Genomic DNA, 25,083 nt, shown 5'->3' with positions numbered 1-25,083 from the left:
CAGCTTTGAAAAAAAAAAAAAGCTGTATTTGATTTCTTGAAAAAGAAGTTTAAATGTAGTTTTACCTTTTTATTCTTATTTTTAGAAATAATAACATTTGTACACCATTCTTTCTGATCACACATTTAAATGAAACAGATCAAAGTACCACTTGCTTTGAAAATAAAGTGCTTTCTTGATGGTATATACAAGGAAAGTCATCTTTCATATATTTACAAATTTTATTTCCACTTGTAAATATTGTCAACATTTAAAACCAAGTTAATGAAACACCAATGAGAAAATCAAAGCTATTTTTTTTTCTTTTACATAGAATTGCGGTTCTGAAGGCAAAACTATTTATATCAAGCACTTTTAAGTATTTTAAAATATAGTCATGCTCAGATACACTTGAAAGAGTCCCAAAATCAAAACTGTCTCATGATAATGAGTAAGCTATAGCTTCAAACATGAAAATAGCCACACAGTATTTTAGTAAAGTACTTTATTCTTTGTGAGTACTTTATTTTTTATTTATCCTTAAATGAATGCTCACTTTAAAAACATCCATCAGTACTCAATGTTATTAAAATGAATGTATGGATTATCTGTAAATGAATATATAGATGGCCAAAGTTTAATTTGGCTGTTCATTCAAGAAAAAGCAGTATCGGTGGATATTGGGCATTACCATTTGATTCATGCTTATTTTTTTTTTCAGAACTTTATGAGCAAGTGAAAAAAATTAGAGTTAGCTGGGAACACACAGTAAAGTATAAAGAAATAAATAAAAAATTTAAAAACTGTATATTTCCAATACATGTGAATAATCATGCCAGATATTCACTAACCATGTAGCAGAATTATAACATTAAAAACTAGAGTGACAATTGCAGAGGTGACAGGTTCCCTCTCAAACCTTAAGTAAGATAGGCCGTGATCATAAAACTCTTCATCATGATCATTGGTCTTGGCAACAGAAACAGTATTTAAAGGTCATTTCCAAGCAACACCTTTTTGTTCTCCAGAAATGTATGTGATGAATCTTACAAACAATTGATATGTCAAGCTACTTACAGGATTATAATGATTGAAGCCTAAATTTAACTCTCTGTTTAACAAAAGAGGCATTTTTAAAACTATTAACTGATAGATTTTACATCCAGTGAGACGCTAAGAATTTAGAGAGCTCTCACACTCATGTTCATAAAGATGCCTCTAACAAAACTCCCTCTTTAAGATGATTTTGAGGCTGCCCCCAGTTTCTAGAAAAAAAGAATATTATAATAACGTATAACGTAGTTGCAAAACTGACAGGGTCCAAAACTTTGGAGCTGGAAGAAGCAATATGTAATGCAGGCCTAAAACTGTTTTCTGAATATTACTAGTCTAAAAACAATGCTAATAGCACATATTTAAGATTTTGTCCTCAATATGACCTTCCACTCAGTTTTCCGGGTAATAATTTTTTAACCACATGAGTAAATACAAGCACAATTCCTCAATATTTTTATTTTAGGGACTGCAACACTTTCATAAAACATAAAGAAAAAAAAATTTCTCTCTGCATTTAATTTGCATTAATTTGCATTTGCAGATTTTAATATTTCATTGTTAACCTCGTTATACATTATAAATGCTATGAAGCGGAGAATAAAATGGTTAGATTTTACCTGATATTTTTCATCTTGCATTCTTAAAAAATGACTGGTGGCTTCCTTCCAAGTTTGCAAATCACCAAAGTAAATGTAACTGGAGTTCTGTTTAATATTGTGCCAGAAAATGGACAGGACTAAAAGACAGGTAAAATTTTACCTTTTCATAAGTCTTCTGTAATTGATAGGTTAACAATAAATCAATTTCTTCTTGGGAATGCAATATCTTGGAAGCAAATCCAAGAAAACTATGGCTTTATGTTATCAACTAACTGTATTTCAAGCAGGGCAAGCAAAGGAAAAGCAAGAAAAAACAAATTAACAATCTTTTTTCTGGCAAAAGGTTGCTACATAAATATTAGTCATTAGTCTCACATTACAAAACAATTATAGATTATATTTAAACAAAATATGTATTAAAATAATTCCATCTTTAAAACATGAATCATAGAACTTAAACATTCAAAATTATAACAACATAGAAGTAAATTAAAGAAAATGTAAATAAAAATAGGAGAGTATTTTAATCTACTGCATTTTGCAACTAATCAGTTTCACATAAATTAGCCTGAAACCTGCTACTTTATTTACTTTTGAAGGCCTTAAAATAGTTACAATACTACTCACATTTTAACCATTGTTTTGTCTGCATTTTAAATTTAAACTTCAGGTTACTGAAGGATAAAAGATCCTATAGAATTTAATCAAACTTCTTTTGACTTTTGCTTATGAAGTAGATTTTATAAGTAAAGATAGCCAACCCAATAAACCAAGTTGAACAAGGCAAAAGCTGTTGGGAAAAATATTCTGGAATAAGAGTCAATTTTGGCAATGCGTATATGTATCCTTCCTTCCCTCCAAGATCCTGTTCTGCAGTCTTCAAAGCAACAGAAGAAGCTGGCACAATCTTTGCCCTCCAAACACTGATAACCATAATCATCTTCTTGCGGCGCAGAAATACTGTTCATTGGAATCAGAGTGGATCCAGGATGGAGACCGGGAGTCATCTGATCAAAATAATAAATGAATGTTTGACACCAAAAAAGTAGCATAAGGAAAGCTCAATTTGCAAACTCTGGGAGACTCATAGGTAATGAAAATAATCTTGATTTCAAAAAATCCGGTATTTTCAATTATAACAAGTTTTATATTATAATTTGCTTTGTAACAGAACATTTGCTACATTCTAGTATGCAGAAATGAAACACCCCTGAAAAATAAAATATATTTTTATACCTTTAGAAAGTTGACCCACCAAAATATCATTTACCTTGGATCTGATTCTAAAATAAAAATGAACCGTATATTCTAGTTTACATTAAAACATTAACACTGCTATACACGTCTTGTTTTTTGCTATTATATATTTTTGTCTTCTTGAATAAAAATGAGAATAAATAGCAAAGAAAACATTTTGATAATGCAAAAGGTTTGCGAAGATATGAACGGACAAGAAAAACGTTATGGGGTTTGTGATGGGTAAGCACAAGGCACCATATTTGGGAAAGTGGATGTATAGTAATTAAAAGCTCAGACTTGGGAACAATTGGAGTTCAAATTCTGCTCATTCTACCAATGTAGCTGCCTTCACAGCTGGAATTATATTTGCACCTAATTTCTGTGACAGTTATGATAAGTAAATTTCATGGCTTATGTAAAATGATCAATGCTCCATCATGCTCAGTAATAACAGTTACTATTATTAACAGCTTTATTTAGAACATGTTAAATTTTTATAACACTTGATTTTGAATAATACTTAAACAATTAAAAGGTGAAAGTATTATTCTTTGACTTCTATGTCTTCTTCTGTACAAAAGTGGCATTAAAAATATTGTAGGTTTGCTTGATTATTAAATTGGATGATGGACATAAAACACTAAGTAAAATACTTGAAACATAGCAAGTAATCACCTGCCAGTAGGTAACAACATTACTGTTGTAGTTGTTACTGTTTATTCCTGATGAGGCTATATCACAATTAATTATAAAATTCATGCTAAGATAAACATACAAACAATAATAACAGCAACAACAACAACAAAGTCCTAGACCACATAAAAATGTTATTGGGAAAAAATTAATGACTCCTTTAATAAGCTGGCAAGTAATATATGAATATTTCAGCTTTAGTAATTCTTCATTTTTCAGAACTCAACATATTTTGAGGATTATCTTAAGATATGAATTTTATAACTTACTCTTTTCAGCAATTTCACTATCTAAACACTAAATACAGTGCCGATTTTATAAAAATTGTTTTAACTGGATCTTACATCTTTTCTCATGCAAATGTTCATTACATGCTCTCATCCTAAATTTTAAAATAGTCAGGTCAACAAAATTAAATATTTTCTGAAAAGCATTTTTACAATTATATACAAAAGTTTAAAATTTCTTACAATGTGAACCTATATTCATGTCCGTTTTATTTCTAAAAAGAAACATAGAATCCAAGTCACCAAATATTAAAAATCCAGTAGATACAAAAGGAAGCAAATATTCACATCTAGTGATATTTTTAAAAGATTAAAACATCATGCAGGTCACAATATTCACATTAGAGACAAATGTGCACCTTGAGGATAAAGAGAAATTCCCTAAACACAAATAAGTTCATGATTAAACTTGCTTAGCTATATCATAAAGAGCAGAAGCAGTATCTTATTAAATGTTAATGACAGATCTTTTGAGGATGGAACTTGGGGATAGTTGACTACATCCCTAAGTTTTAATGGAGCACTAAAATCATGTAAAAAAAAAAAGGGGGGGGGGGAGATGAATTGGTATCTATTTCCTTGTCACTTGATACTTGAATAGCATATGCCCTTATGCTAATCAGAATGAAAATTAATTTAAAAAAATTATTAGGAGGCAATTTTAAGATTATGTGGTAGAAAACACATTCCATATATGAAACAGTATTATCATAAATGGAAATATGGTGTGTTTTTCAGAGGATATTAGTTTTTCATGAGAGAAATTATGACATTTTTAAATGCACTAAAATGAAGAAAAACTGCAAGTGGTTTGTTTAAAAAAGGAACTAATCTCTGGTGAGCAGTATCATGGAGAGTTCTATTGCAAATACATTTTAAATTGGCAGTTTTCTAGATTTTTGCCGCCTCCACCCCCATCCCCTCGAAATTCAAGTTCATGAATTGAAATAAACTACACATCAATGAACGATGAAAGTAAACAGAAATGGACATATAAATGCTGAAAAAAATAGCCAAAAATCTAACACAATATCAATAAAACAAAATATTGATGAAACCCAGATTTCTGACCTTTAAACCACTGAGAAATTAAACAGAAAAATATATACATTCCAAGTCTTATTTATCTGAAATGCAACTATGCCACCCATCTTTTAATTTCTCAAGTATAGACCTGCTTTCCCCAAAAAACATTAAAAAAATTATAAATATTAAAAGATAATTAAATTTAAAATTAAAAAATAATTAAACACTAAAAAATAATAAATCAGTTAAAGCAATTTAAAAAGTAACAACATAATTGAATAGAATATTCTACTTCAAATAAAAGTTTTTAAAATATACTTTTGGCCAGAAAGCCAGAAAACCAGAAAGTATATTTTAAAAACTTTTATTTGAAGTAGAATATTCTATTCAATTATGTTGTTACTTTTTAAATTGCTTTAACTGATTTATTATTTTTTAGTGTTTAATTATTTTTTAATTTTAAATTTAATTATCTTTGGCTTCTCAGCTGAGACCAGGGAGTTTGGCAAAAAGGGGAAGTAATTGTGGGCCTCATTTGGACTACAGAAGCAGGAAAGGCATTCAGTCAGGGCTAAGGCATGGGCAGTGGAAATGTGGTTGTCTCTGTTTATTGAAGACAAGTTAGAGTATCTTGTGCAATGTAGTGAACATAGAACAAAACATGCTATGCCTATCACCCTCCACAAGGGTAAAATCTTCAAGTGCTATAAGATGTAAATCAACCAAGTGCATTGCAGGGGAAGGATCTGGGATGGGAGGACAGAAGAGAGGAGAAAAGAAAACAGCATGACTTGGTGAACGTGAAAGGGGATGGAGCCCAACAGGCCTCAGTATCATTCTGGACCACCTCATGGCAGCTCTGGGCTCTTTGGTAAGTTCCTTAACCTTCCTGTGCCTGTATCCACTGCTGTAAGAAGGAGATAATGATAGTACTTTTATCCTGGGATTATCTTAAAAATTAAATATTTTCCCAGAAAAAAATAAAAAATAAAAAATAAAATAAAATATACTTTTAAAAAATTTCAAAAATTACTAAGAATATAGCTTAGCTTGCTATTTTGAGAAATTCATCCCATTTCCACTATTAAGGATGTATCTTTGTCTAGTTATATATTAATAAAATCTATTTTTAAGCACCAAAATATACTAATATCAAATAAATGCGAAGTGATAAATAAATCAGTATTTACATACAATTATTACTTATGCTATCTGCTAATTATTATACCATCTGCTAAAATTACTAAATATTAGTAATATGAATAGTAAATATTATTTGATTATATTATTATGAAAGACTGACTATATAATATTACTAACTTCCCATTTAAAATATTGCATGTGAAAATGCCAAACTAAGCACTGTTTATTCCTCCTTCACAAAATCCTGTTTAAGTTGGATGTTCAAAAATTATAGATTGTACCATCAACATTAAAAAATCAACAGGAGAAGGCTGGGTGTGTTGGCTCACATCTGTAATCCCAGCACTCTGGGAGGCTGAGGCGGACAGATTTCTTGAACCCAGGAGTTTGAGACCAGCCTGGGCAACATGGCAAAACCCTGTATCTACAAAAAGAGGAAACAAAAGAAATTTAGCTGGGTGTAGTTGCATGTATTTGCAATCCCAGCTATGTGGGAGGCTGAGGTGGGAGGATGGCTTGATCGCAAGAGGATGAGGCTGCAGTGAGCTGTGATTGCACCGCTGCATTCCAGCCTGGGTGATGGAGTGAAACTTTGTCTTAAAAAAAAGAAAAAAATTCCAAGAGGTGAAACTTGGTGATGAGGAGCTGCCAATCAGCATTTAGAATTTCTGATAAATTTCCAAAGAACAAAAAGCAGACAGAAATAGGCCAACGGATAAAGCAGACCAAAAGAAGACACATCTCACAAAGGCTCAGTAAATGAAAACATAACTGTGAAATCTACTCTTCCCATCAAAATGTCAGAGACACTTACTATAATATAATATAATATAATATAATATAATATAATATAATATAATAGACACTTAATATAATATAAGGAAGAATGGGAGTAATGAATAGGATGGAAAACATGGTATTAGCTAAATGTCCACCTCCAGATCAGCTGCACTCCTTCGAACTATAGCTCACCTACTGTGCATGTAGAGAATAAAGATGACAATGGTTGGCGTTCACTCAGTCTAAACTCTGCAACTTCTAAAAATGAGAAGAGCCTTCCACTATCCCAGGAGAAAGGTTAGGGCTCTTGATGTTGGAACTGGAATGTCCTAGTATTGTGCCATCATCTTATCATTTAGAATGTATATGTGTATATTTGGAAGGAATCGGATGTCATGCCCCACAAACACATGTATGAAAGTAAAATCCAATGGCTGCAAACTTGACAGTTACATATCAAACTTACTGGGCCTATTTGAGGAGCAATCATGAAGACCTTTTGAGGTAAGTGAACAATACAAAGAAAAAAAGTGAAAATGAACAGCCGGAATTACTGATTCTAATATTTTAATAAATATGAGAATATATATCTAGTTAGTCCACTCAGAAATACTTGAGGAAGTAATACATCCACTTAAGGAAAAATGAACAAAAAGCAGTTAAAAATAAGACCTCTCTGAAATTCATAAGGTTATTGTAAATTTTTAATAAGCTAAATATTTTAAAATGAAATCTTGAAAAAAAACTGCTCATAGTATGGAAAAATGGTTTAAGATATGATAAAAAGAAAATGTGGAATATATGCTGAACCTAGGGAGTCTAAAATCTAACTACCAGTAGTTTCCAAGGAGAAAATAGAATTAAATTGGAACAAAGAATCGATAATTCTCAAAAATAAAACATAAGAATATTAAGTAATGAGGAAACGAAAGAGGTCAAAACACAGAAAATGTATGAATCCTTAAGAATTTTTGTACACTGTAAAAAACACGATGAAGAAAATTTTCAGGTAAGAAAAGAAAAAAAATTTATCTGTAAAGAATAATAAAATGGGCACTACAATTAATCACAACAATGAATTCAGAAGTAGAGATTTAAATATATTAATTAAAGTTTTAAAATTAATCAAGTGCCCAACTAATTTTTTGTATTTCTGTAGAGATAGGTTTCACCATGTTGGCCAGGATGGACTCAATCTCCTGATCTCGTGGTCTGCCCACCTTGGCCTCCCAAAGTGCTGGGATTACAGGAATGAGCCACCTGTGCCATGTCAGTAACTATTAATAGTAAGTTAAAATACTGAGAAGATAATCATCACAAGAATGTGAAAACAGAAATGGTTACAATATAGTTGCTTCTGAGATTTGGTACAAAATGTTCTAGGTAGAGTATTTTCTTTATTTGTACATTGATGAATTGTTCTATTTGTTTATTAGTTTCAATCATGCTCCACTATTACTGTTAAACTTATTTTTTTAAAAAAATGGGAATTTTACTCAATGATTAATCTGGTTCTTTTTGGCTGTAATAATCTATGATGTTTTAAATATAAATATAAATATTAATGAGTGTTCTTTGGAAGCCAAGGTAGAAAAAAAGAGCTGTTGTTGGTGGTATCTATACACTTCAGGGAAGCATCATGTGGCCATTGTGACAACTAGTACTAAATGATTATTCTATCTATTGAACACATCCCACTATGCACCGACTCTTTACAATTGTCTAAGTAACCTTCTTGCTGTATTTCACATTTCACCAATATGACATAATCCTTCCTGGGAGCTTTGCCAAATATTATTATAAGAAAGAGTCTTTATAAGTTGTGAAACTGTGGATTGATACAGCTTTTCATTATTTTAGTACCCTGAGAGGTAGATAAATGTTTATTCAATAGGCATGCACTGACTGAAATGAAAATCTTCTCTGCTGAGAGAATACTATAAACACCTCTACGCAAATAAACTAGAAAATCTAGAAGAAATGGATAATTTCCTGGACACTTACACTCTCCCAAGACTAAACCAGGAAGAAGTGAATCCCTGAATAGACCAATAGCAGGCTCTGAAATTGAGGCAATAATTAATAGCCTACCAACCAAAAAAATTACAGGACCAGATGGATTCACAGCTGAATTCTACCAGTGTTATAAGGAGGAGCTGGTACCATTCCTTCTGAAACTATTCCAATCCATAGAAAAAGAAGGAATCCTCCCTAACTCATTTTATGAGGCCAACATCATCTTGATACCAAAGCCTGGCAGAGACACAACAAAAAAAAAAAGAGAATTTTAGACCAATATCCCTGATGAACATCGATGCAAAAATCCTCAATAAAATACTGGCAAACCGGATTCAGCAGCACATCAAAAAGCTTATCCACCATAATCAATTGTGCGTCATCCCTGGGATGCAAGGCTGGTTCAACACATGCAAATCAATAAACATAATCCAGCATATAAACAGAACCAAAGACAAAAACCACACGATTATCTCAATAGATACAGAAAAGGCCTTTGACAAAAGTCAACAGCCCTTCATGCTAAAAACGCTCAATAAATTCGGTATTGATGGCACATATCTCAAAATACTAAGAGCTATTTATGACAAACCCACAGCCAATATCATACTGAATGGGCAAAAACTGGAAAAATTCTCTTTGAAAACTGGCACAAGACAGGGGTGCCCTCTCTCACCATTCCTATTCAACATAGTGGTGGAAGTTCTGGCTAGGGCAATCAGGCAAGAGAAAGAAATCAAGGGTATTCAGTTAGGAAAAGAAGAAGTCAAATTGTCCCTGTTTGCAGATGACATGATTGTATATTTAGAAAACCCCATTGTCTCAGCCAAAAATCTACTTAAGCTGATAAAAAAATTCAGCAAAGTCTCAGGATACAAAATTAATGTGCAAAAATCACAAGCATTCTTATACACCAGTAACAGACAAACAGAGAGCCAAATCAGGAATGAACTTCCATTCACAACTGCTTCAAAGAAAATAAAATACCTAGGAATCGAACTTACAAGGGATGTAAAAGACCTCTTCAAGGAGAACTACAAACCACTGCTCAGTGAAATAAAAGAGGACACAAACAAATGGAAGAACATAACATGCTCATGGACAGGAAGAATCAATATCTTGAAAATGGCCATACTGCCCAAGGTAATTTATAGATTCAATGCCATCCCCATCAAGCTACCAACGAGTTTCTTCACAGAATTGGAAGAAACTGCTTTAATGTTCATATGGAACCAAAAAAGAGCCCGCATTGCCAAGACAATCCTAAGTCAAAACAACAAAGCTGGAGGCATCACGCTACCTGACTTCAAACTATACTACAAGGCTACAGTAACCAAAACAGCATGGTACCAGTATCAAAACAGAGATATAGACCATTGGAACAGAACAGAGTCCTCAGAAATAACACCACACATCTACAGCCATCTGATCTTTGACAAATCTGAGAGAAACAAGAAATGGGGAAAGGATTCCCTATTTAATAAATGGCGCTGGGCAAATTGGCTAGCCATAAGTAGAAAGTTGAAACTGGATCCCTTTCTTACTCCTTATACGAAAATTAATTCAAGATGGATTAGAGACTTAAATGTTAGACCTAATACCATAAAAACCCTAGAAGAAAACCTAGGTAATACCATTCAGGACATAGGCATGGGCAAGGACTTCATGTCTAAAACACCAAAAGCAATGGCAACAAAAGCCAAAATTGAAAAATGGGTTCTAATTAAACTAAAGAGCTTCTGCACAGTAAAAGGAACTACCATCAGAGTGAACAGGCAACCTACTGAATGGGAGAAAATTTTTGCAATCTACTCATCTGACAAAGGGCTAATATCCAGAATCTACAAAGAACTCAAACAAATTTACAAGAAAAAAACAAACAACCCCATCAAAGAGTGGGCAAAGGATTTGAACAGATATTTCCCAAAAGAAGACATGCATGCAGCCAACAGACACATGAAAAAATGCTCATCATCACTGGCCATCAGAGAAATGCAAATCAAAACCACAATGAGATACCATCTCACACCAGTTAGAATGGCAATTATTAAAAAGTCAGGAAACAACAGGTGCTGGAGAGGATGTGGAGAAATAGGAACACTTTTACACTGTTGGTGGAATTGTAAACTAGTTCAACCGTTATGGGAAACAGTATGGCGATTCCTCAAGGATCTAGACCTAGAAGTACCATATGACCCAGCCATCCCATTACTGGGTATATACCCAAAGGATTACAAATCATGCTGCTATAAAGACACATGCACACATATGTTTATTGTGGCACTCTTCACAATAGCAAAGACTTGGAATCAACCCAAATGTCCATCTGTGACAGACTGGATTAAGAAAATGTGGCACATATACACCATGGAATACTATGCAGCCATAAAAAAGGATGAGTTTGCTGTCCTTTGTAGGGACATGGATGCAGCTGAAAACCATCATTCTTAGCAAACTATCACAAGAACAGAAAACCAAACACCGCATGTTCTCACTCATAGGTAGGAACTGAAAAATGAGATCACTTGGACTCGGGAAGGGGAACATCACACACCCAGGGCCTATCACGGGGAGTGGGGAGCGGGGAGGGATTGCATTGGGAGTTACACCTGATGTAAATGACGAGTTGTTGGGTGCTGACGAGTGGATGGGTACAGCACACCAACATGGCACAAGTATACATATGTAACAAACCTGCACGTTATGCACATGTACCCTAGATCTTAAAGTATAATTAAAGAAAAAAAAAAAGAAAATCTTCTCTGCTGAAAAGGTGCTGTGAGTGAGGACTGTGGTGTGGGGCAGGGCCAGGGGGGACCCAAACACTTGCTATGCATTTTTTTCATCCTAATATCTTGATTTCAGCTTTTAGTATTATATTACTTCTGGAACAATTGCAATAGTCTTCAAATTTATCTCCCTGCCTCTTTTGCCATCCAAGTATATACTGTATACTACTTCTAACTATCCTCTGAAAACATACATAGAAATATACCATCCTGCTTAAAAATGTGTATAATTTGCCAGTGCTAACAAGACAAAACGTAAATTCTTAGCATGGCTTTAAAGATTTTGTAGAACCTGGCCGTAAACCACTCTTATCCTCAAGATAGGTTATTTTCTTTCCTAAGATTCGTATTTTCAAGACAAAAATTATCCAATAGCACTTTCTGTGATGACAATGTTCTACATCTACACTCTTCAATATGATAGCCATAAGTCACATGTGGCTACCGAGCACTTGAAATGTGACTAGCGTTACTAAGATACTGAATATTGTATTTTGTTTAATTTAATTAATTTAACTCAACCTATCTATATGCGGTTACTGGCTATTATATTGGACAACATAGCTTGGGACGTATACTAGTGTACTTTTTTGTTCTCACATGTAAGGCTCAGCCCAGCTGACATAGTTCCCTCTATCTTAAATGTTCTTCCTAATTTGTCATCTTAAAAACTTGCAACTATTCTTCAAAAAATTACTTCAGTGAAGCCATACTTTCTCTGGAATTTTCCTTGCCAAACTTCCACTAGCTTACATGCTTTATAAATGAATTATTTACACATGAAATGAAAGGAATCCTCTCCTCTCCACATGATTCTTTTCAACACTGTGTGCCTGTTCAATGTTTCACAGGCCATATTACATGAAGTCTGAAGACTGCCTGGGATGCTAGGCACAGGCCACATAGATCTGGCTTTGTGATACTTGTCTGTTTCCACAAGAACAGTTGCTTTCAAAATACATTTTATGTTTTTATAAAAAATAAAAAAATATATTGTTATTTAAAAATAATAAAACATCATATATGCATATATATATATTTGTTGTAAAAATACCCTGCTTCTGTAAAAGTATGAGACATTATTCATGTAATTGCTAATTCCCTCACAGAGTCTTTGTTTAATTTTGATTTTTATCTTGGACTGTTATTTATATTATATCTTATTATATTTGTATTTGCAATGTATTCTTTCACAACTGGATGTAATCATCCCTGAAAGCAAAGAACACATTCTCTTTTTTGTCTCCATAGTGTCTTAGCTGGAGAAATACATTTCTATAATTTCACATCTTAATAAAATCAGGAAACTAAAAATAAGTAAGTTCAATCCTCAAATCGCTATAGCAGAACCGTGAAGTAGGTGCAACATGGTTTTCTGAGATTTCTGATAGCCTATGGGCTGAATATTCAAGCTTCAACATAAACTACTCTTCAATCGGCAATGGCTGGTTTATTACTAGTGCCTTTCTGTGGCCTTTATCTGTTGCATAAAATGTCTTGATTCCATAGTTCAACATATTTAAGTTAACTTTTTAGATTTTCTTGAAAATAAATGTTGACACAAATACACCTGAATTACATACTTACCAATTAGTAGTAAAAATATATATTGGATGGCCATATGAAACAATCCAAAATGTCATTGATATGTACAATAAAATAGAAGGAAGAAAAATATGATAACAGAATAAAGAGGAAGGAAGGAAGGAAGGAAGGAAGGAAGGAAGGAAGGAAGGAAGGAAGGAAGGAAGGAAGGAAGGAAGGAAGGAAGGAAGGAAAGAAGGAAGGAAGGAAGACAAGAAGGTAGGAAAGAAGGGAAGAAAAGGGAAGGAAGAAAGGAAAGGCAAGGAAGGAAAAATAGAAAGCGAGCATAACAGAAAAATGAAAGAAAGAATGAGAGAGAGAGAGCAAGAGAGAGCAAGCAAGCTGGTCCAATATTTAATATGGAGAGTAAGTTTAAAAGGGTGTTTATCAATTTATATTTTAGGGTGTTCATTGAAGCTAAAAATCTATTTTGTTCAAGTATTATCTCTTCCAAAGAAAAAAATCTGAACATTCTGAGATTCTCCGTTAAGCAGTCAACAAGATGTCAGGAAAAGGATTTTAATTTTGCTTCATAACAGACATGTTGACCTTTCAGCAACTCTCTGGCCAAAGTATTGTATCCTAGCCTGACTATAGCCCTAAACAATTTTTTTTAAAAAAGAGAAAATGCTGGATTTTAAACTACTCTGAATTTTATTTTCTTGTGGCATAAACTGTAGCTTTTATTTTTTTATTTTATTTTTTTATTATACTTTAAGTTCTAGGGTACATGTGCACAACGTGCAGGTTTGTTACATATGTATACTTGTGCCATGTTGGTGTGCTGCACCCATCAACTCGTCAGCACCCATCAACTCGTCATTTACATCAGGTATAACTCCCAATGTCATCCCTCCCACCTTCCCCCTCCCCATAATAGGGTCCAGTGTGTGATATCCTTTGTAGGGACATGGATCCAGTTGGAAACCATCATTCTCAGCAAACTATCGCAAGAACAGAAAACCAAACATCGCATGTTCTCACTCATAGGTGGGAACTGAACAATGAGATCACTTGGACTCTGGAAGGGGAACATCATACTCTGAATTTCAATAAAGAAAATGAGGACATTAAAGAAAAGACAAAGAGGAAGAGAGAGAGAAAGTGGGGAAGGAGGGGGTGAAGTCACAAACATTTAACACAGGCTTAATGGTAAGATGCTACAACATCTTGCAACCAAAGAAAAATGTGGATTCCAGAAGCTCTTAAATAGAGAATTTGAGTCAACAGCAAACAGAATTGCCTATTCCTTCTAAAAGTACATTCTGATTTACCTGATTAGCAAGACCATATGGCTGTACACTGAACTATGCAAGGAGTCAGATTTGATTACTGATCCTGGTTTTTCACTCAAAATATCATTTAGGACTTAAAGAGCTCATAAAGCACATAATTGATCAAAGAAAAGAGACTATCAAACTTCATTATGAATGGCAGTAAATCAAATATTTTTGGTACTCAAGTAGTCAATTATGTCAATTTAACTGTTGCTATTTGCCATTTAGTACTTCAATATTATCATTTGATTTTTGTTCTTTAGCTTTCCATAATTAGTAGTTTGCAACCTGGGCTTGATGCTAAATTTGAAAGACTTAACATATGGATTAAAAAAAATAACTATTCTAGAGCAATGACTAGATTATGGAAGTCCTTAATGAATAGTTGATGAATGACTGAATAGCATCATAAGTTTAAAGTCTACACTAGAATAATCCAGCTCTCTTGAGTACGTGTGCCATTGGAACTGTGGCTGAGTGTACATGATCTGTAGTCAAACTGATTAGCTACTGTCCTAGAGTAGCCATGTTTTGGTTGTGTCCTTCAGTAATATAATAGTAGTACCTAAATGATTTATTCTTAGAATGAAATTAGAGAATGGATGTGAGATTGTACATTGCACATTGCCTGGACTCTATTTTAGTTATTTTTATTCTAAACATTTCCATTCAAAATTTCCAGAAGTAAAACTTTCAAGGAAATAATCCAACATAGATATAGATGAGTAAATGATAAAATGGAAAATCCAGAGAAGATGCATAACTTTCATGAAAGGAAAATAGTAGAAAACATTCATTTTTCTTTATCTGAAAATTTAACAATAGATATTACAGTTGATTTCTGATTTGTCCATTCGGGAGACAAAGTATATCCTATGAACAAAAATGATATGAAGTTGATGGAATCATGGGCTAATTCTACAATGCAAGTTATCAAATTTGTACTGCTAGCAATGTACTCTGCTTTCTTGGAATATTGTGGGTTTCTGAAAGAAAAATACACCGGGTTTATCTCTTGGAATATAACATGAAAAGTAAAACATAACTTAAAAGTATAGCAGAGTTTTATAAAGAACCCAATGAAAAAAGATTAGGGAAAAATGCATTGACTCCTAGAACTTAAAAAGCTGGATAATAGGGAAAACTCATTATATATATTAAGGGAGGCTTACAAGCTTGCCACTAATGTCTGGCTGATTGATCCATTTCTCCTTTATTTGAATATTTTGAAGCAAATCTTTGAAAGCATTTACTGAAATTAAATATTTTCTTGTTAATTTTAGAAAAATAAATGTCTACTTTTCTAAGCCCTATGAGAACAGGATATATAAAGGAAGGGTCATAAGCTTGAGCTCTGGCACTAAAAATGACCTAGGTCTGTGTCTTGGATCTTTCGCTTACTAAGGCTGTTCTTGTACAAATCATTGAACCTCTACTTAGAGAGTTGCTCTAAGCATACATGAAATCATGCATGTAAAATGCTCTGCAGAGTGTCTGGAACATTCAACATGTGTTAGATATTACTTTCATGTTGCTATAATTGATAATATAAAGCATAATCATAGTCAATAATCCCATACATTAGTATATTAGAATCAGTAGAATCCATTTTAACATATTAAACTTGATATGATATAAGTTAAGATAATCATTTGATTGAGATGGGAGACTAAAATAGTACAAATATACAAAAACAAAACAAGAACGTTGTGATAATGACTTTTAAACACAGCTGGATACTACCATTAAAGAGGAATCTTCATCACTAAAAGTAAGATAATTTTGTTAGAAATGCAAATCCTAACACAAAAATCGAATCAAAGGTAAATCACAAATGTTTGCCGTACAAAGAATCTACCACTGTGGGAAAATTTAGGCCATAATGACTCACTCTTTACACAGGGGATCCAATGGGAGATATTTAAAAAATGGAAATGTACTTTTCTTGGTGAGCAATGTTAGGTACTCCAGTTTCATCTTAACTTTATTTGTCTTTGGTTATGGGTCTCAAGTGTCCCTATTTCTGTAAACAAACACATAAATATTCAAAAGAGCATCTCTAAGTAAGTCAAGGTTTGTAAAATACAAATTTTTCTTTTTAACATACCGAGGCTTTATTTTTTAGCTTTCTGTCTTTAGTAGCAGTCTTTCCTTTTTTGTTGCTGGTAAAATAATGTAAGGTTCCATATTCCATCAAGGCTGCAAAAACAAAAATGAAACAAACAGAAACAAAGAGATCCATCGCAGTCACATAAGAAACCTTAGGTAAAGACTTCCTGGCAATTGTACTCAGGGTTGTCATAGTCAGAACTGTAGTGATACCTACGGAGAGAGGAAACAAAATAGGAAATGAAAAATAATAGATCATATTTATTATTCCATCTGATTTGGCAATTTTGTGAGTGAAATTAAACAATGGAAAAAATATGATTACTAGTAATTTACAGAAATAATTATTGGTAGCCATAGCTACATTGCGTCCAGTGTGCTCTTTGTGTTTCTGTGAGTTCTAATCATTTAAATTACTGCGGAGTACAAGTTGACTCCTAATATCCTTTCTTCCCTTCCTTCATTGTAATAGAATATCAAATATTTAGCTGGCATGTGGTTGCCAAAAACAACTTTATTTGCCATCTCTCTGCAGCTGAGTGTGGCCACAGGCTGAGATCTAGCCAAAGGGAACCAAGTCAAGAATGTAAGCAACACACAATATCCTAAAGACAGCATTAAAGAGACAAGGAATGTCCTTCTTTCCTTCTCATTGCCTTCTGCTGGAATACAATCGCCAGACCAACCACACTATCTTAAAACAGTAGATAATATTGGGAATTAAAATGACTCACAATACAGGGGAAAGCTAGAAGGAGCCTGAATTTCTCATACTGTAATGCATTGTATCACCTTGAAATACCTAACCTTAGACTTCACATAAGCAACAGATATTCTTCTATCTAATTGAAGTGACAGTGACTTGGCATTTCCCACCATACATATACAGTCAAAATTAATCCAAACTAACATAGCTTTTTGTTATATAATAACTTGAGTTAAACCTACTTTTTAATCTCAATGTTTAAGTGAGGAATACTGGCACAGTTATATCAAGGGAATACTGCTTTGAAAGTACAGAGTAAATCCTTTTATTTTTGAGAAGTCAGCATGTATAATTGGGATTTCCCCCAGGACCCCAATTCTGCATGTGTATCCTTGAAGGGATCTGTTTCTCATCGGTCTTCGTGTGGTTCTTATCACTATTAATCTTAGGTCTCCTAAATTACAGATGTACATGCTATATTTCTTTTAGCCTAAACTTACATAATCCTCATTCTTTTTCACAGCAAATATGGCCCCATGAGCAGAATTGTTTACTCTCTTAAAAATACTAAATATAATGCTAAATGCTTCTTAATTTGACCAATATTTATAGAGTGGCAATGTCTATGATGAAAAGTAAATCAAAAACAGCTGCAGCAACAGTCTCTTTGTGAAGGCAATAACCACCTCTTTCCCTCATGTCTCCACTGAAACATACCCTAACAATCTACTCACAAAACTGTCATTTCACTTTTATAATTTCTTAGGACTGGAGAAAATATTAAAGTCGATACAGTTTGATGAATTTGGAATTATGAGACAAGTTTAGGTTTAATCTCTGACTCTTCTACCTATTAGCTCTCTGATCTTAACAGTTTTTCAACTCCTTTGTGCCTCTCATTAAAATACACACACACACACACACACACACACACACACAGTAATATCTTGCTTTGTACTTGGAGTAAATATAAACAAAAGGTACTTAATTTCATTATTTGTCTATTTTTTAAATTTCCAAATATACAAAGCCATTATCAGTTATGTTATTTTTATTAATTTTTAATTTACTTCCTTTTTAGCTAGAAAATACACTCTGAAAATCTTAGTGTTTTGAATTTTAGTAATATCTTGTTTAATGATCCATATGCACTTGAAAATATTGTGTGCTCTGAAGTTAGGTGTAGTATGCTATAAATATCAATCAGGTAATGTATTTATGATAATTTTGAAGTTTCTATATCCTAATTAACTTTTTCTTGTAATTCTAACAATGAATGAGAAAACACTAATGATTGCAGATTTGCTTATTTTTCCCACTATTCTTACAGCTTTTACTTCAATTATTTTGAAACTAAATATATATTTTAAAGGCTTTGTTATGGAAAAGGCTTAAAAAATAACATATACAAGTCTTCCTTTCCCTCAGCTCCCACACAAGCTTATTAAATCACATTGTTACCATCGTCAGCCCAAATAGGTTTCCAAAGTGTTCCATGCCTCCACAATTATGTCTCCTATCTAAAAAGTCTTAAATCCAAAGTGTGGTTTCATGTTATTATCCACGACTGCAATAAATTTTACTTTATTAAGTTTTTGTTACATTCTTTTTTAATAAGGCAAACAAAACTAAGCAGAACTTTGCTTTCAGACATTTATTTAATTTAGTAATTATTATCACTGCCATTACCTTGAGAAGAACATGGTGGATTTTCTATGAAAATATTTCTAAGTCCATTAGAATAAAAAACATTTAGGATATTAACAGGATATTGAGAAAACATTTTGGATATCATTGTTATTTTCTCCATGGCTTCCCCTACTCAAGATACTACAATAGTCTCCCATCACATTTGAAATAAAATTTAAAGTCCTTAAAACGGCCGACAAAAATTTACATGATCTAACTATTGACCACTTCTCCAAATTCATTTTCTGTGACTATCCATTCAGCTCCAACCATATTTGTCATCTTTCTGAACCCCAAAGCATGGCATAGCAGGAAGATCTGGCTTCAAAACCATACGGTTCCCACTGCCTGGAATATCTTTCTGCCCAATATCCACCAGGCGAGCACCACACTTCATTGGGTCACTGCTCAAATGCCACATCATCAGAGGTATCTTTCAAGACTCCACAATATAAAATAGTAAATATCACATCACTCACACCCTGTCATTTTCTAAACATTGATTTTGCTATCTCTTCACAGCCTTCATGACTCACTAAAATTTTATTGTATGCCTTTTATATTTGAACATTACCTGTTTTCTCTACTAAAATGTAAACATCATAAACATGAACTTTTTAAAGTGTTATTCACTGTTAACACTTCAGCACCAAAAACACTGCTTGTTTTACAGAAAGCATTTGATATATTTTAGTAAAATGCAAGGTTGAGTTCATTGAGTTCAGGAAATTGTCCTTCAATGATATGTGTGTGTATTTATATTTAAAGCAATTGTAATTCTCTATCTTAGGGTCCACAATTACAAAAGATATTTGTCAAGTTACATCTGGCTGTGGTTATCTTTACAATTGATGTGCTAATATTGAATAAAAATAAATTTATGCAAAAATGACTTCACAGTTGGCTCTTCTCTTCATGACACTCTAGCATATAGTTTTATACAAACCCAGTGGTATAAATAATCCATTCAAATTCTCTTTGAGAAACTTCCAAACTGTTATGCATAGTGATTATACTAATTTACATTCTCAGAAAAATATGGAAATAGAAACAAAAAAACCCTGTTTAAGTTATACTTATAGTAGCATACAAATAACCTAAAATAATTTATACAACTTAGAATATAAAATAATTATAAACAATTAAAGGAAAGAAAATTAAGGTATGAATGGATTTTGTCCACTAGCTATGTCAATACCCCTGTTTAGATGCCCAAGAGAATTTCATTTTCAAGTATAGACCCATGTGCCTCAAGCATTGCTGTTGCCACTTTTATGTGACCTGCATTTTACTGTACTTATTAGATGGAATCATTTATGAGTTATCATAGAAACCACATAAAAACTTCTTTGTGGTTAAAAACAGAAACCATCTCACCTTTCTTTACATATTTTTAAGACACAATTATGAGCAGTGTGATTCATGTGTCTTTCACTGATTTGGTGGGTGAGTCAATTGATTAATAAGTTTTCTTCATATATCAATACCTGATTGCAGGTTATCATTTTCTTTTAAATAACTGTATCATAATTAGTCACTTATTTTGTTATATGATTTTATTATTGCAATAGATTTCTACAGAAAAAGAGTGAAAGTCTATTTTGTCCAGTATTAATCACAATTACCCTGTTAATCAATGTTATTGTACAGGCAACTCTCAAGCATTCACAGAATAAGTACACACTTTATACACGACAGAAGCCATAGAAGCCAGGGAGCTTCTTGTTCCTTTCAGCTACTTGCCCTTCGGAACAACTGACTTCATTAGCAATGTTATAAAACAGGTTATTTTAAAGCCATTCACACACCCTAGCAAATAAAACAATAGTTATTAGTGACTCAGTTATAACATAAAATAAAATCTTGATGAAAAGTGATAGAAAAACTCAACCAAAGTAAGATTTAGGAATTATGTATGATTTTAAGGTATTAATTCTTGTTATGTATCTATGCTTCCTTTGGTCTTCATTAGCAGAAAAAAGAAGGAATTTTCTGAAATTTCAAGTTCTTTACAATTCAATTTTCTACTTTTCTTTTTTTACATATCTCTTTCAACATTAAAGGTATTGTCCTTTAGTTTCTGTCAATTTTTTTCCTGACTGTATTCTAGAAGAATATGTTTAATAAATGTGACTATAAACTCTTATCACATCAAAACAATTTTTTAAAGTTCTATGATATTATAGCATAATATTATGTGTCATACCCAATGATGTTCTTGCAGGCACTGCATCTTTATTGATCCAAAAAGACACCCAAGAAAGAACAACTGTCAGAATGCATGGAATGTAGGTCTGAATAGTGAAATATCCCATTCTTCTGCTCAGGTCAAAAAAAATTGTCATAATAACATAATCCCCTGGAAGAAAAAAAAAAAGTTTTATTTTGACCATATAATATAAATCCCAATCCATATATTTAAAATAAAAAATGTCATTTAATAGTAGTATCATTCACTATTTGAGTATTCTCTTTACCAGAGATTGTGTGAGAGATTTCAGTTGAGTTTCTCAACCCTACAAATGCAAATTGATATAATCTCCAGTATTTAGGATCAGCCACTTCTACGGAGGGCTTTTTCCATTTATACTCAATTTCATTTTTAGGGTATCCATCTATAAAAAAAAAATACATAGATTAGCAAGATCCAAATTTGATACCATTACAATACCAACATTATCCAAAGATAAATTCTTGGAACATTTTCCTCCTTTTTTTATTATAAGATATGCCAAACATGGAACATTTGAACACAATAAATATTAATGAGCAGAGTTTAATGACTAATCATACATGGATCAAATAATGATAACCCACGTAATCTACTTAAATTAAGAAATAGAAACTTGCTAACATATAGAAAACCCCATAAGTCCACCCCAAAATAGTACTCCCTCTACAATCTAAAGGTAATAACTATCCTGATTTCTGTGATGATTGTTTCTTTTTAATGTAGATTTTTCATATGCACCTCTGAAAAGTATAGGATAGTTTGGGTTACTTTGAACTTTATTTGATCATTGCCATACTTAAGGCATTCTTTTGAATATTATTTTTTCTTCTTTTTCCTCATACTACCTTGTCTAAGAATGTTTTTTTTAATATATTGTGATAGTCATCAATGTTGTATGTAGCTAAATTTCTTCCATTGTAAAAACATACCAAAATTTATCCATTATATTGTTTTAGACATTTGTGATATTTTCTTTTGGCTATAACCAACATTGCTACTAGTAATATTATTATACATGTCTCCCCAAACGTGTATATGCAAGGGTTACTCTAGGATATACATCTAGGTATGGAGTAGTTAGGTCATGGGTTACACATAATATCAACTTTATGAGGTAGTGCCAAACTTTTGTCCATGGAGAGTATACTAACATATTCTCTCTCTCTTTTTTTTTTTTTTTGGGGGGGGGGGGCGCGGTGTCTCACTCTATTGTCCAGGCAGGAGTGCAGTGTGTGATCTTGGCTCACTGCCAATGTCTGCCACCCAGGTTCAAGCAATTCTCATGCCTCAGTCTCCTGAGTAGCTGAGACTACAGGTGCTTACCAACACACATGACTACCTTTTTTTTTTTTTTTTTTTTTTGTATTTTTAGTAGAGATAGAGCTTTACCATGTTGGCCAGGCTATTCTCAGACCACTGACCTAAGGTGATCCGCTCCCTTCAGTCTCTCAAAGTGCTGAGATTATAGGCGTGAGCCAACATGCCTGACCACTAACATATTCTCTTATCAGGCAGAGTGTGAAAGTTCACACGAATGCATATTCTCATTAATTTTGATGTATGCAGTCTTCTTCAATTTTATTCGTCCATGAAGTGTATTTTATTTCACATTCTCCTGATTAATAATAAAACCTAGCATTTTAAAAGTGTGCTTATCGGGAGGCTGAGGCAGGAGAATGGCGTGAACCCGAGAGGCAGAGCTTGCAGTGAGTGAAGCTCACTCCACTGCACTCCAGTCTGGGTGACAGAGCGAGACTACATCTCAAAAAAAAAATAAAAAAGTATGCTTATTAGACTCTTGGATGGCTTCTTTGATGAAATGCTTGTTCAATTGCCCATTATTTATTTTTTAATTTCTCTAGATACCAGTCCTTTGTTAGTTATTTGTGTTGAAAATGTTTTTGTCGGAGGGGCAGAGCAAGATGGCCGAATAGGAACAGCTCCAGTCTCCAGCTCCCAGTGCGAGGGAAACAGAAGATAGGTGATTTCTGCATTTTCAACTGAGGTACTGGGTTCATCTCACTAGGGAGTGCTGGTGCTGGTCAGCTACTTCAGCCTGACCAGCGAGAGCTGAAGCAGGGGGAGGCATCACCTCACCTGGGAAGTGCAAGGGGGAAGGGAATCCCTTTTCCTAACCAGGGGAACTGAGACACACAACACCTGGAAAATCGGGTAACTCCCACCCCAACACTGTGCTGTACCAAGGGTCTTAGCAAACGGGCACACCAGAAGATTATATCCCACACCTGGCCGGGAGAGTCCCACACCTGCCCACAGAGCCTCCATCATTGCTAGCACAGCAGTCTGCAATCTAACTGCAAGGCAGCATCCAGGCTGGGGGAGGGGCGCCTGCCATTGCTGAGGCTTAAGTAGGTAAACAAAGCTGCTGGGAAGCTCAAACTGGGTGGAGCTCACAGCAGCTCAAGGAGCCATGCTTGTCTCTGTAGATTCTACCTCTGGGGACAGGGCACAGCTAATCAACAACAACAACAACAAAGCAGCAGAAACCCCTGCAGATGCAAACAACTCTGACAGCTTTGAAGAGAGCAGTGGATCTGCCAACATGAAGGCTGAGATCTGAGAATAGACAGACTGCCTGCTCAAGTGGGTCCCTGACCTCTGAGTAGCCCAACTGGGAGACATCCCCCACTAGGGGCAGACCGACACCCCACACCTCAAAACGGTGGAGTACACCACTGAGAGGAAGCTTCCAAAGCAAGAATCAGACAGGTACACTTGCTGTTCAGCAATATTCTATCTTCTGCAGCCTCTGCTGCTGATACCCAGGCAAACAGAGTCTGGAGTGGACCTCAAGCAATCTCCAACAGACCTACAGCTAAGGGTCCTGACTGTTAGAAGAAAAACTAACAAACAGGAAGGATACCCACACCAAAACCCCATCAGTATGTCACCATCATCAAAGACCAGAGGCAGATAAAACCACAAAGATGGGGAAAAAGCAGGGCAGAAAAGCTGGAAATTCAAAAAATAAGAGCGCATCTCCCCCTCCAAAGGAACACAGCTCATCGCCAGGAACGGATCAAACCTGGACGGAAAATGACTTTGACGAGAAGAGAGAAGAAGGCTTCAGTCCATCAAACTTCTCAGAGCTAAAGGAGGAATTACGTACCCAGCACAAAGAAACTAAAAATCTTGAAAAAAGAGTGGAAGAATTGATAACTAGAATAATCAGTGCAGAGAAGGCCTTAAACGAACTGACAGAGATGAAAACCATGACACGAGAAATACGTGACAAATGCACAAGCCTCAGTAACTGACTTGATCAACTGAAAGAAAGAGTATCAGCGATTGAGGATCAAATGAATGAAATGAAGTGAGAAGAGAAATCTAAAGAAAAAAGAAGAAAAAGAAATGAACAAAGACTGCAAGAAGTATGAGATTCTGTAAAAAGACCAAATCTACGTCTGAGTGGGGTGCCTGAAAGTGAGGGGGAAAATGGAACCAAGTTGGAAAACACTCTTCAGAATATCATCCAGGAGAACTTCCCCAACCTAGTAGGGCAAGCCAACATTCAAATTCAGGAAATACAGAGAACGCCACAAAGATACTCCACGAGAAGAGCAACTCCAAGACACATAATGGCCAGATTCACCAAAGTTGAAATGAAGGAAAAAATCTTAAGGGCAGCCAGAGAGAAAGGTCGGGTTACACACAAAGGGAAGCCCATCAGACTAACAGCAGATGTCTTGGCAGAAACTCTACAAGCCAGAAGAGAGTGGGGGCCAATATTTAACATTCTTAAAGAAAAGAATTTTCAACCCAGAATTTCATATCCAGCCAAACTAAGTTTCATAAGTGAAGGAGAAATAAAATCCTTTACAGATAAGCAAATGCTTAGAGATTGTGTCACCACCAGG

General features: G+C 34.1%; 1 protein-coding gene across 2 annotated transcripts in view; it reads right to left on the bottom strand.

Annotated features, from left to right (window-relative positions):
* Positions 1-1,614: 1,614 nt before the first annotated feature.
* GABRG1 (gamma-aminobutyric acid type A receptor gamma1 subunit) overlaps positions 1,615-25,083 on the bottom strand; it is a 103,609-nt gene continuing 80,140 nt past the window's right edge. Inside the window, exons 6-10 of one of the 2 annotated variants that reach the window (XM_030919036.1) lie at positions 21,450-21,587; positions 21,179-21,331; positions 16,576-16,790; positions 2,559-2,641; positions 2,454-2,499 (exon numbers count right to left, since the gene is read on the bottom strand). In XM_030919036.1, coding sequence (XP_030774896.1) covers positions 2,454-2,499; positions 2,559-2,641; positions 16,576-16,790; positions 21,179-21,331; positions 21,450-21,587 — 635 coding nt within the window. Of the gene's footprint in view, positions 2,642-16,575; positions 16,791-21,178; positions 21,332-21,449; positions 21,588-25,083 lie in introns of both variants that reach the window. The other variant, XM_030919035.1, reaches the window with a different exon arrangement.

This window comes from Rhinopithecus roxellana, chromosome 2, assembly GCF_007565055.1.
Source record: "Rhinopithecus roxellana isolate Shanxi Qingling chromosome 2, ASM756505v1, whole genome shotgun sequence".
NCBI classification, from domain to species: Eukaryota; Metazoa; Chordata; class Mammalia; order Primates; family Cercopithecidae; genus Rhinopithecus; species Rhinopithecus roxellana.
Note: the sequence above shows the minus strand (reverse complement) of the source record. Positions and strands in the feature narration are given on the sequence as shown.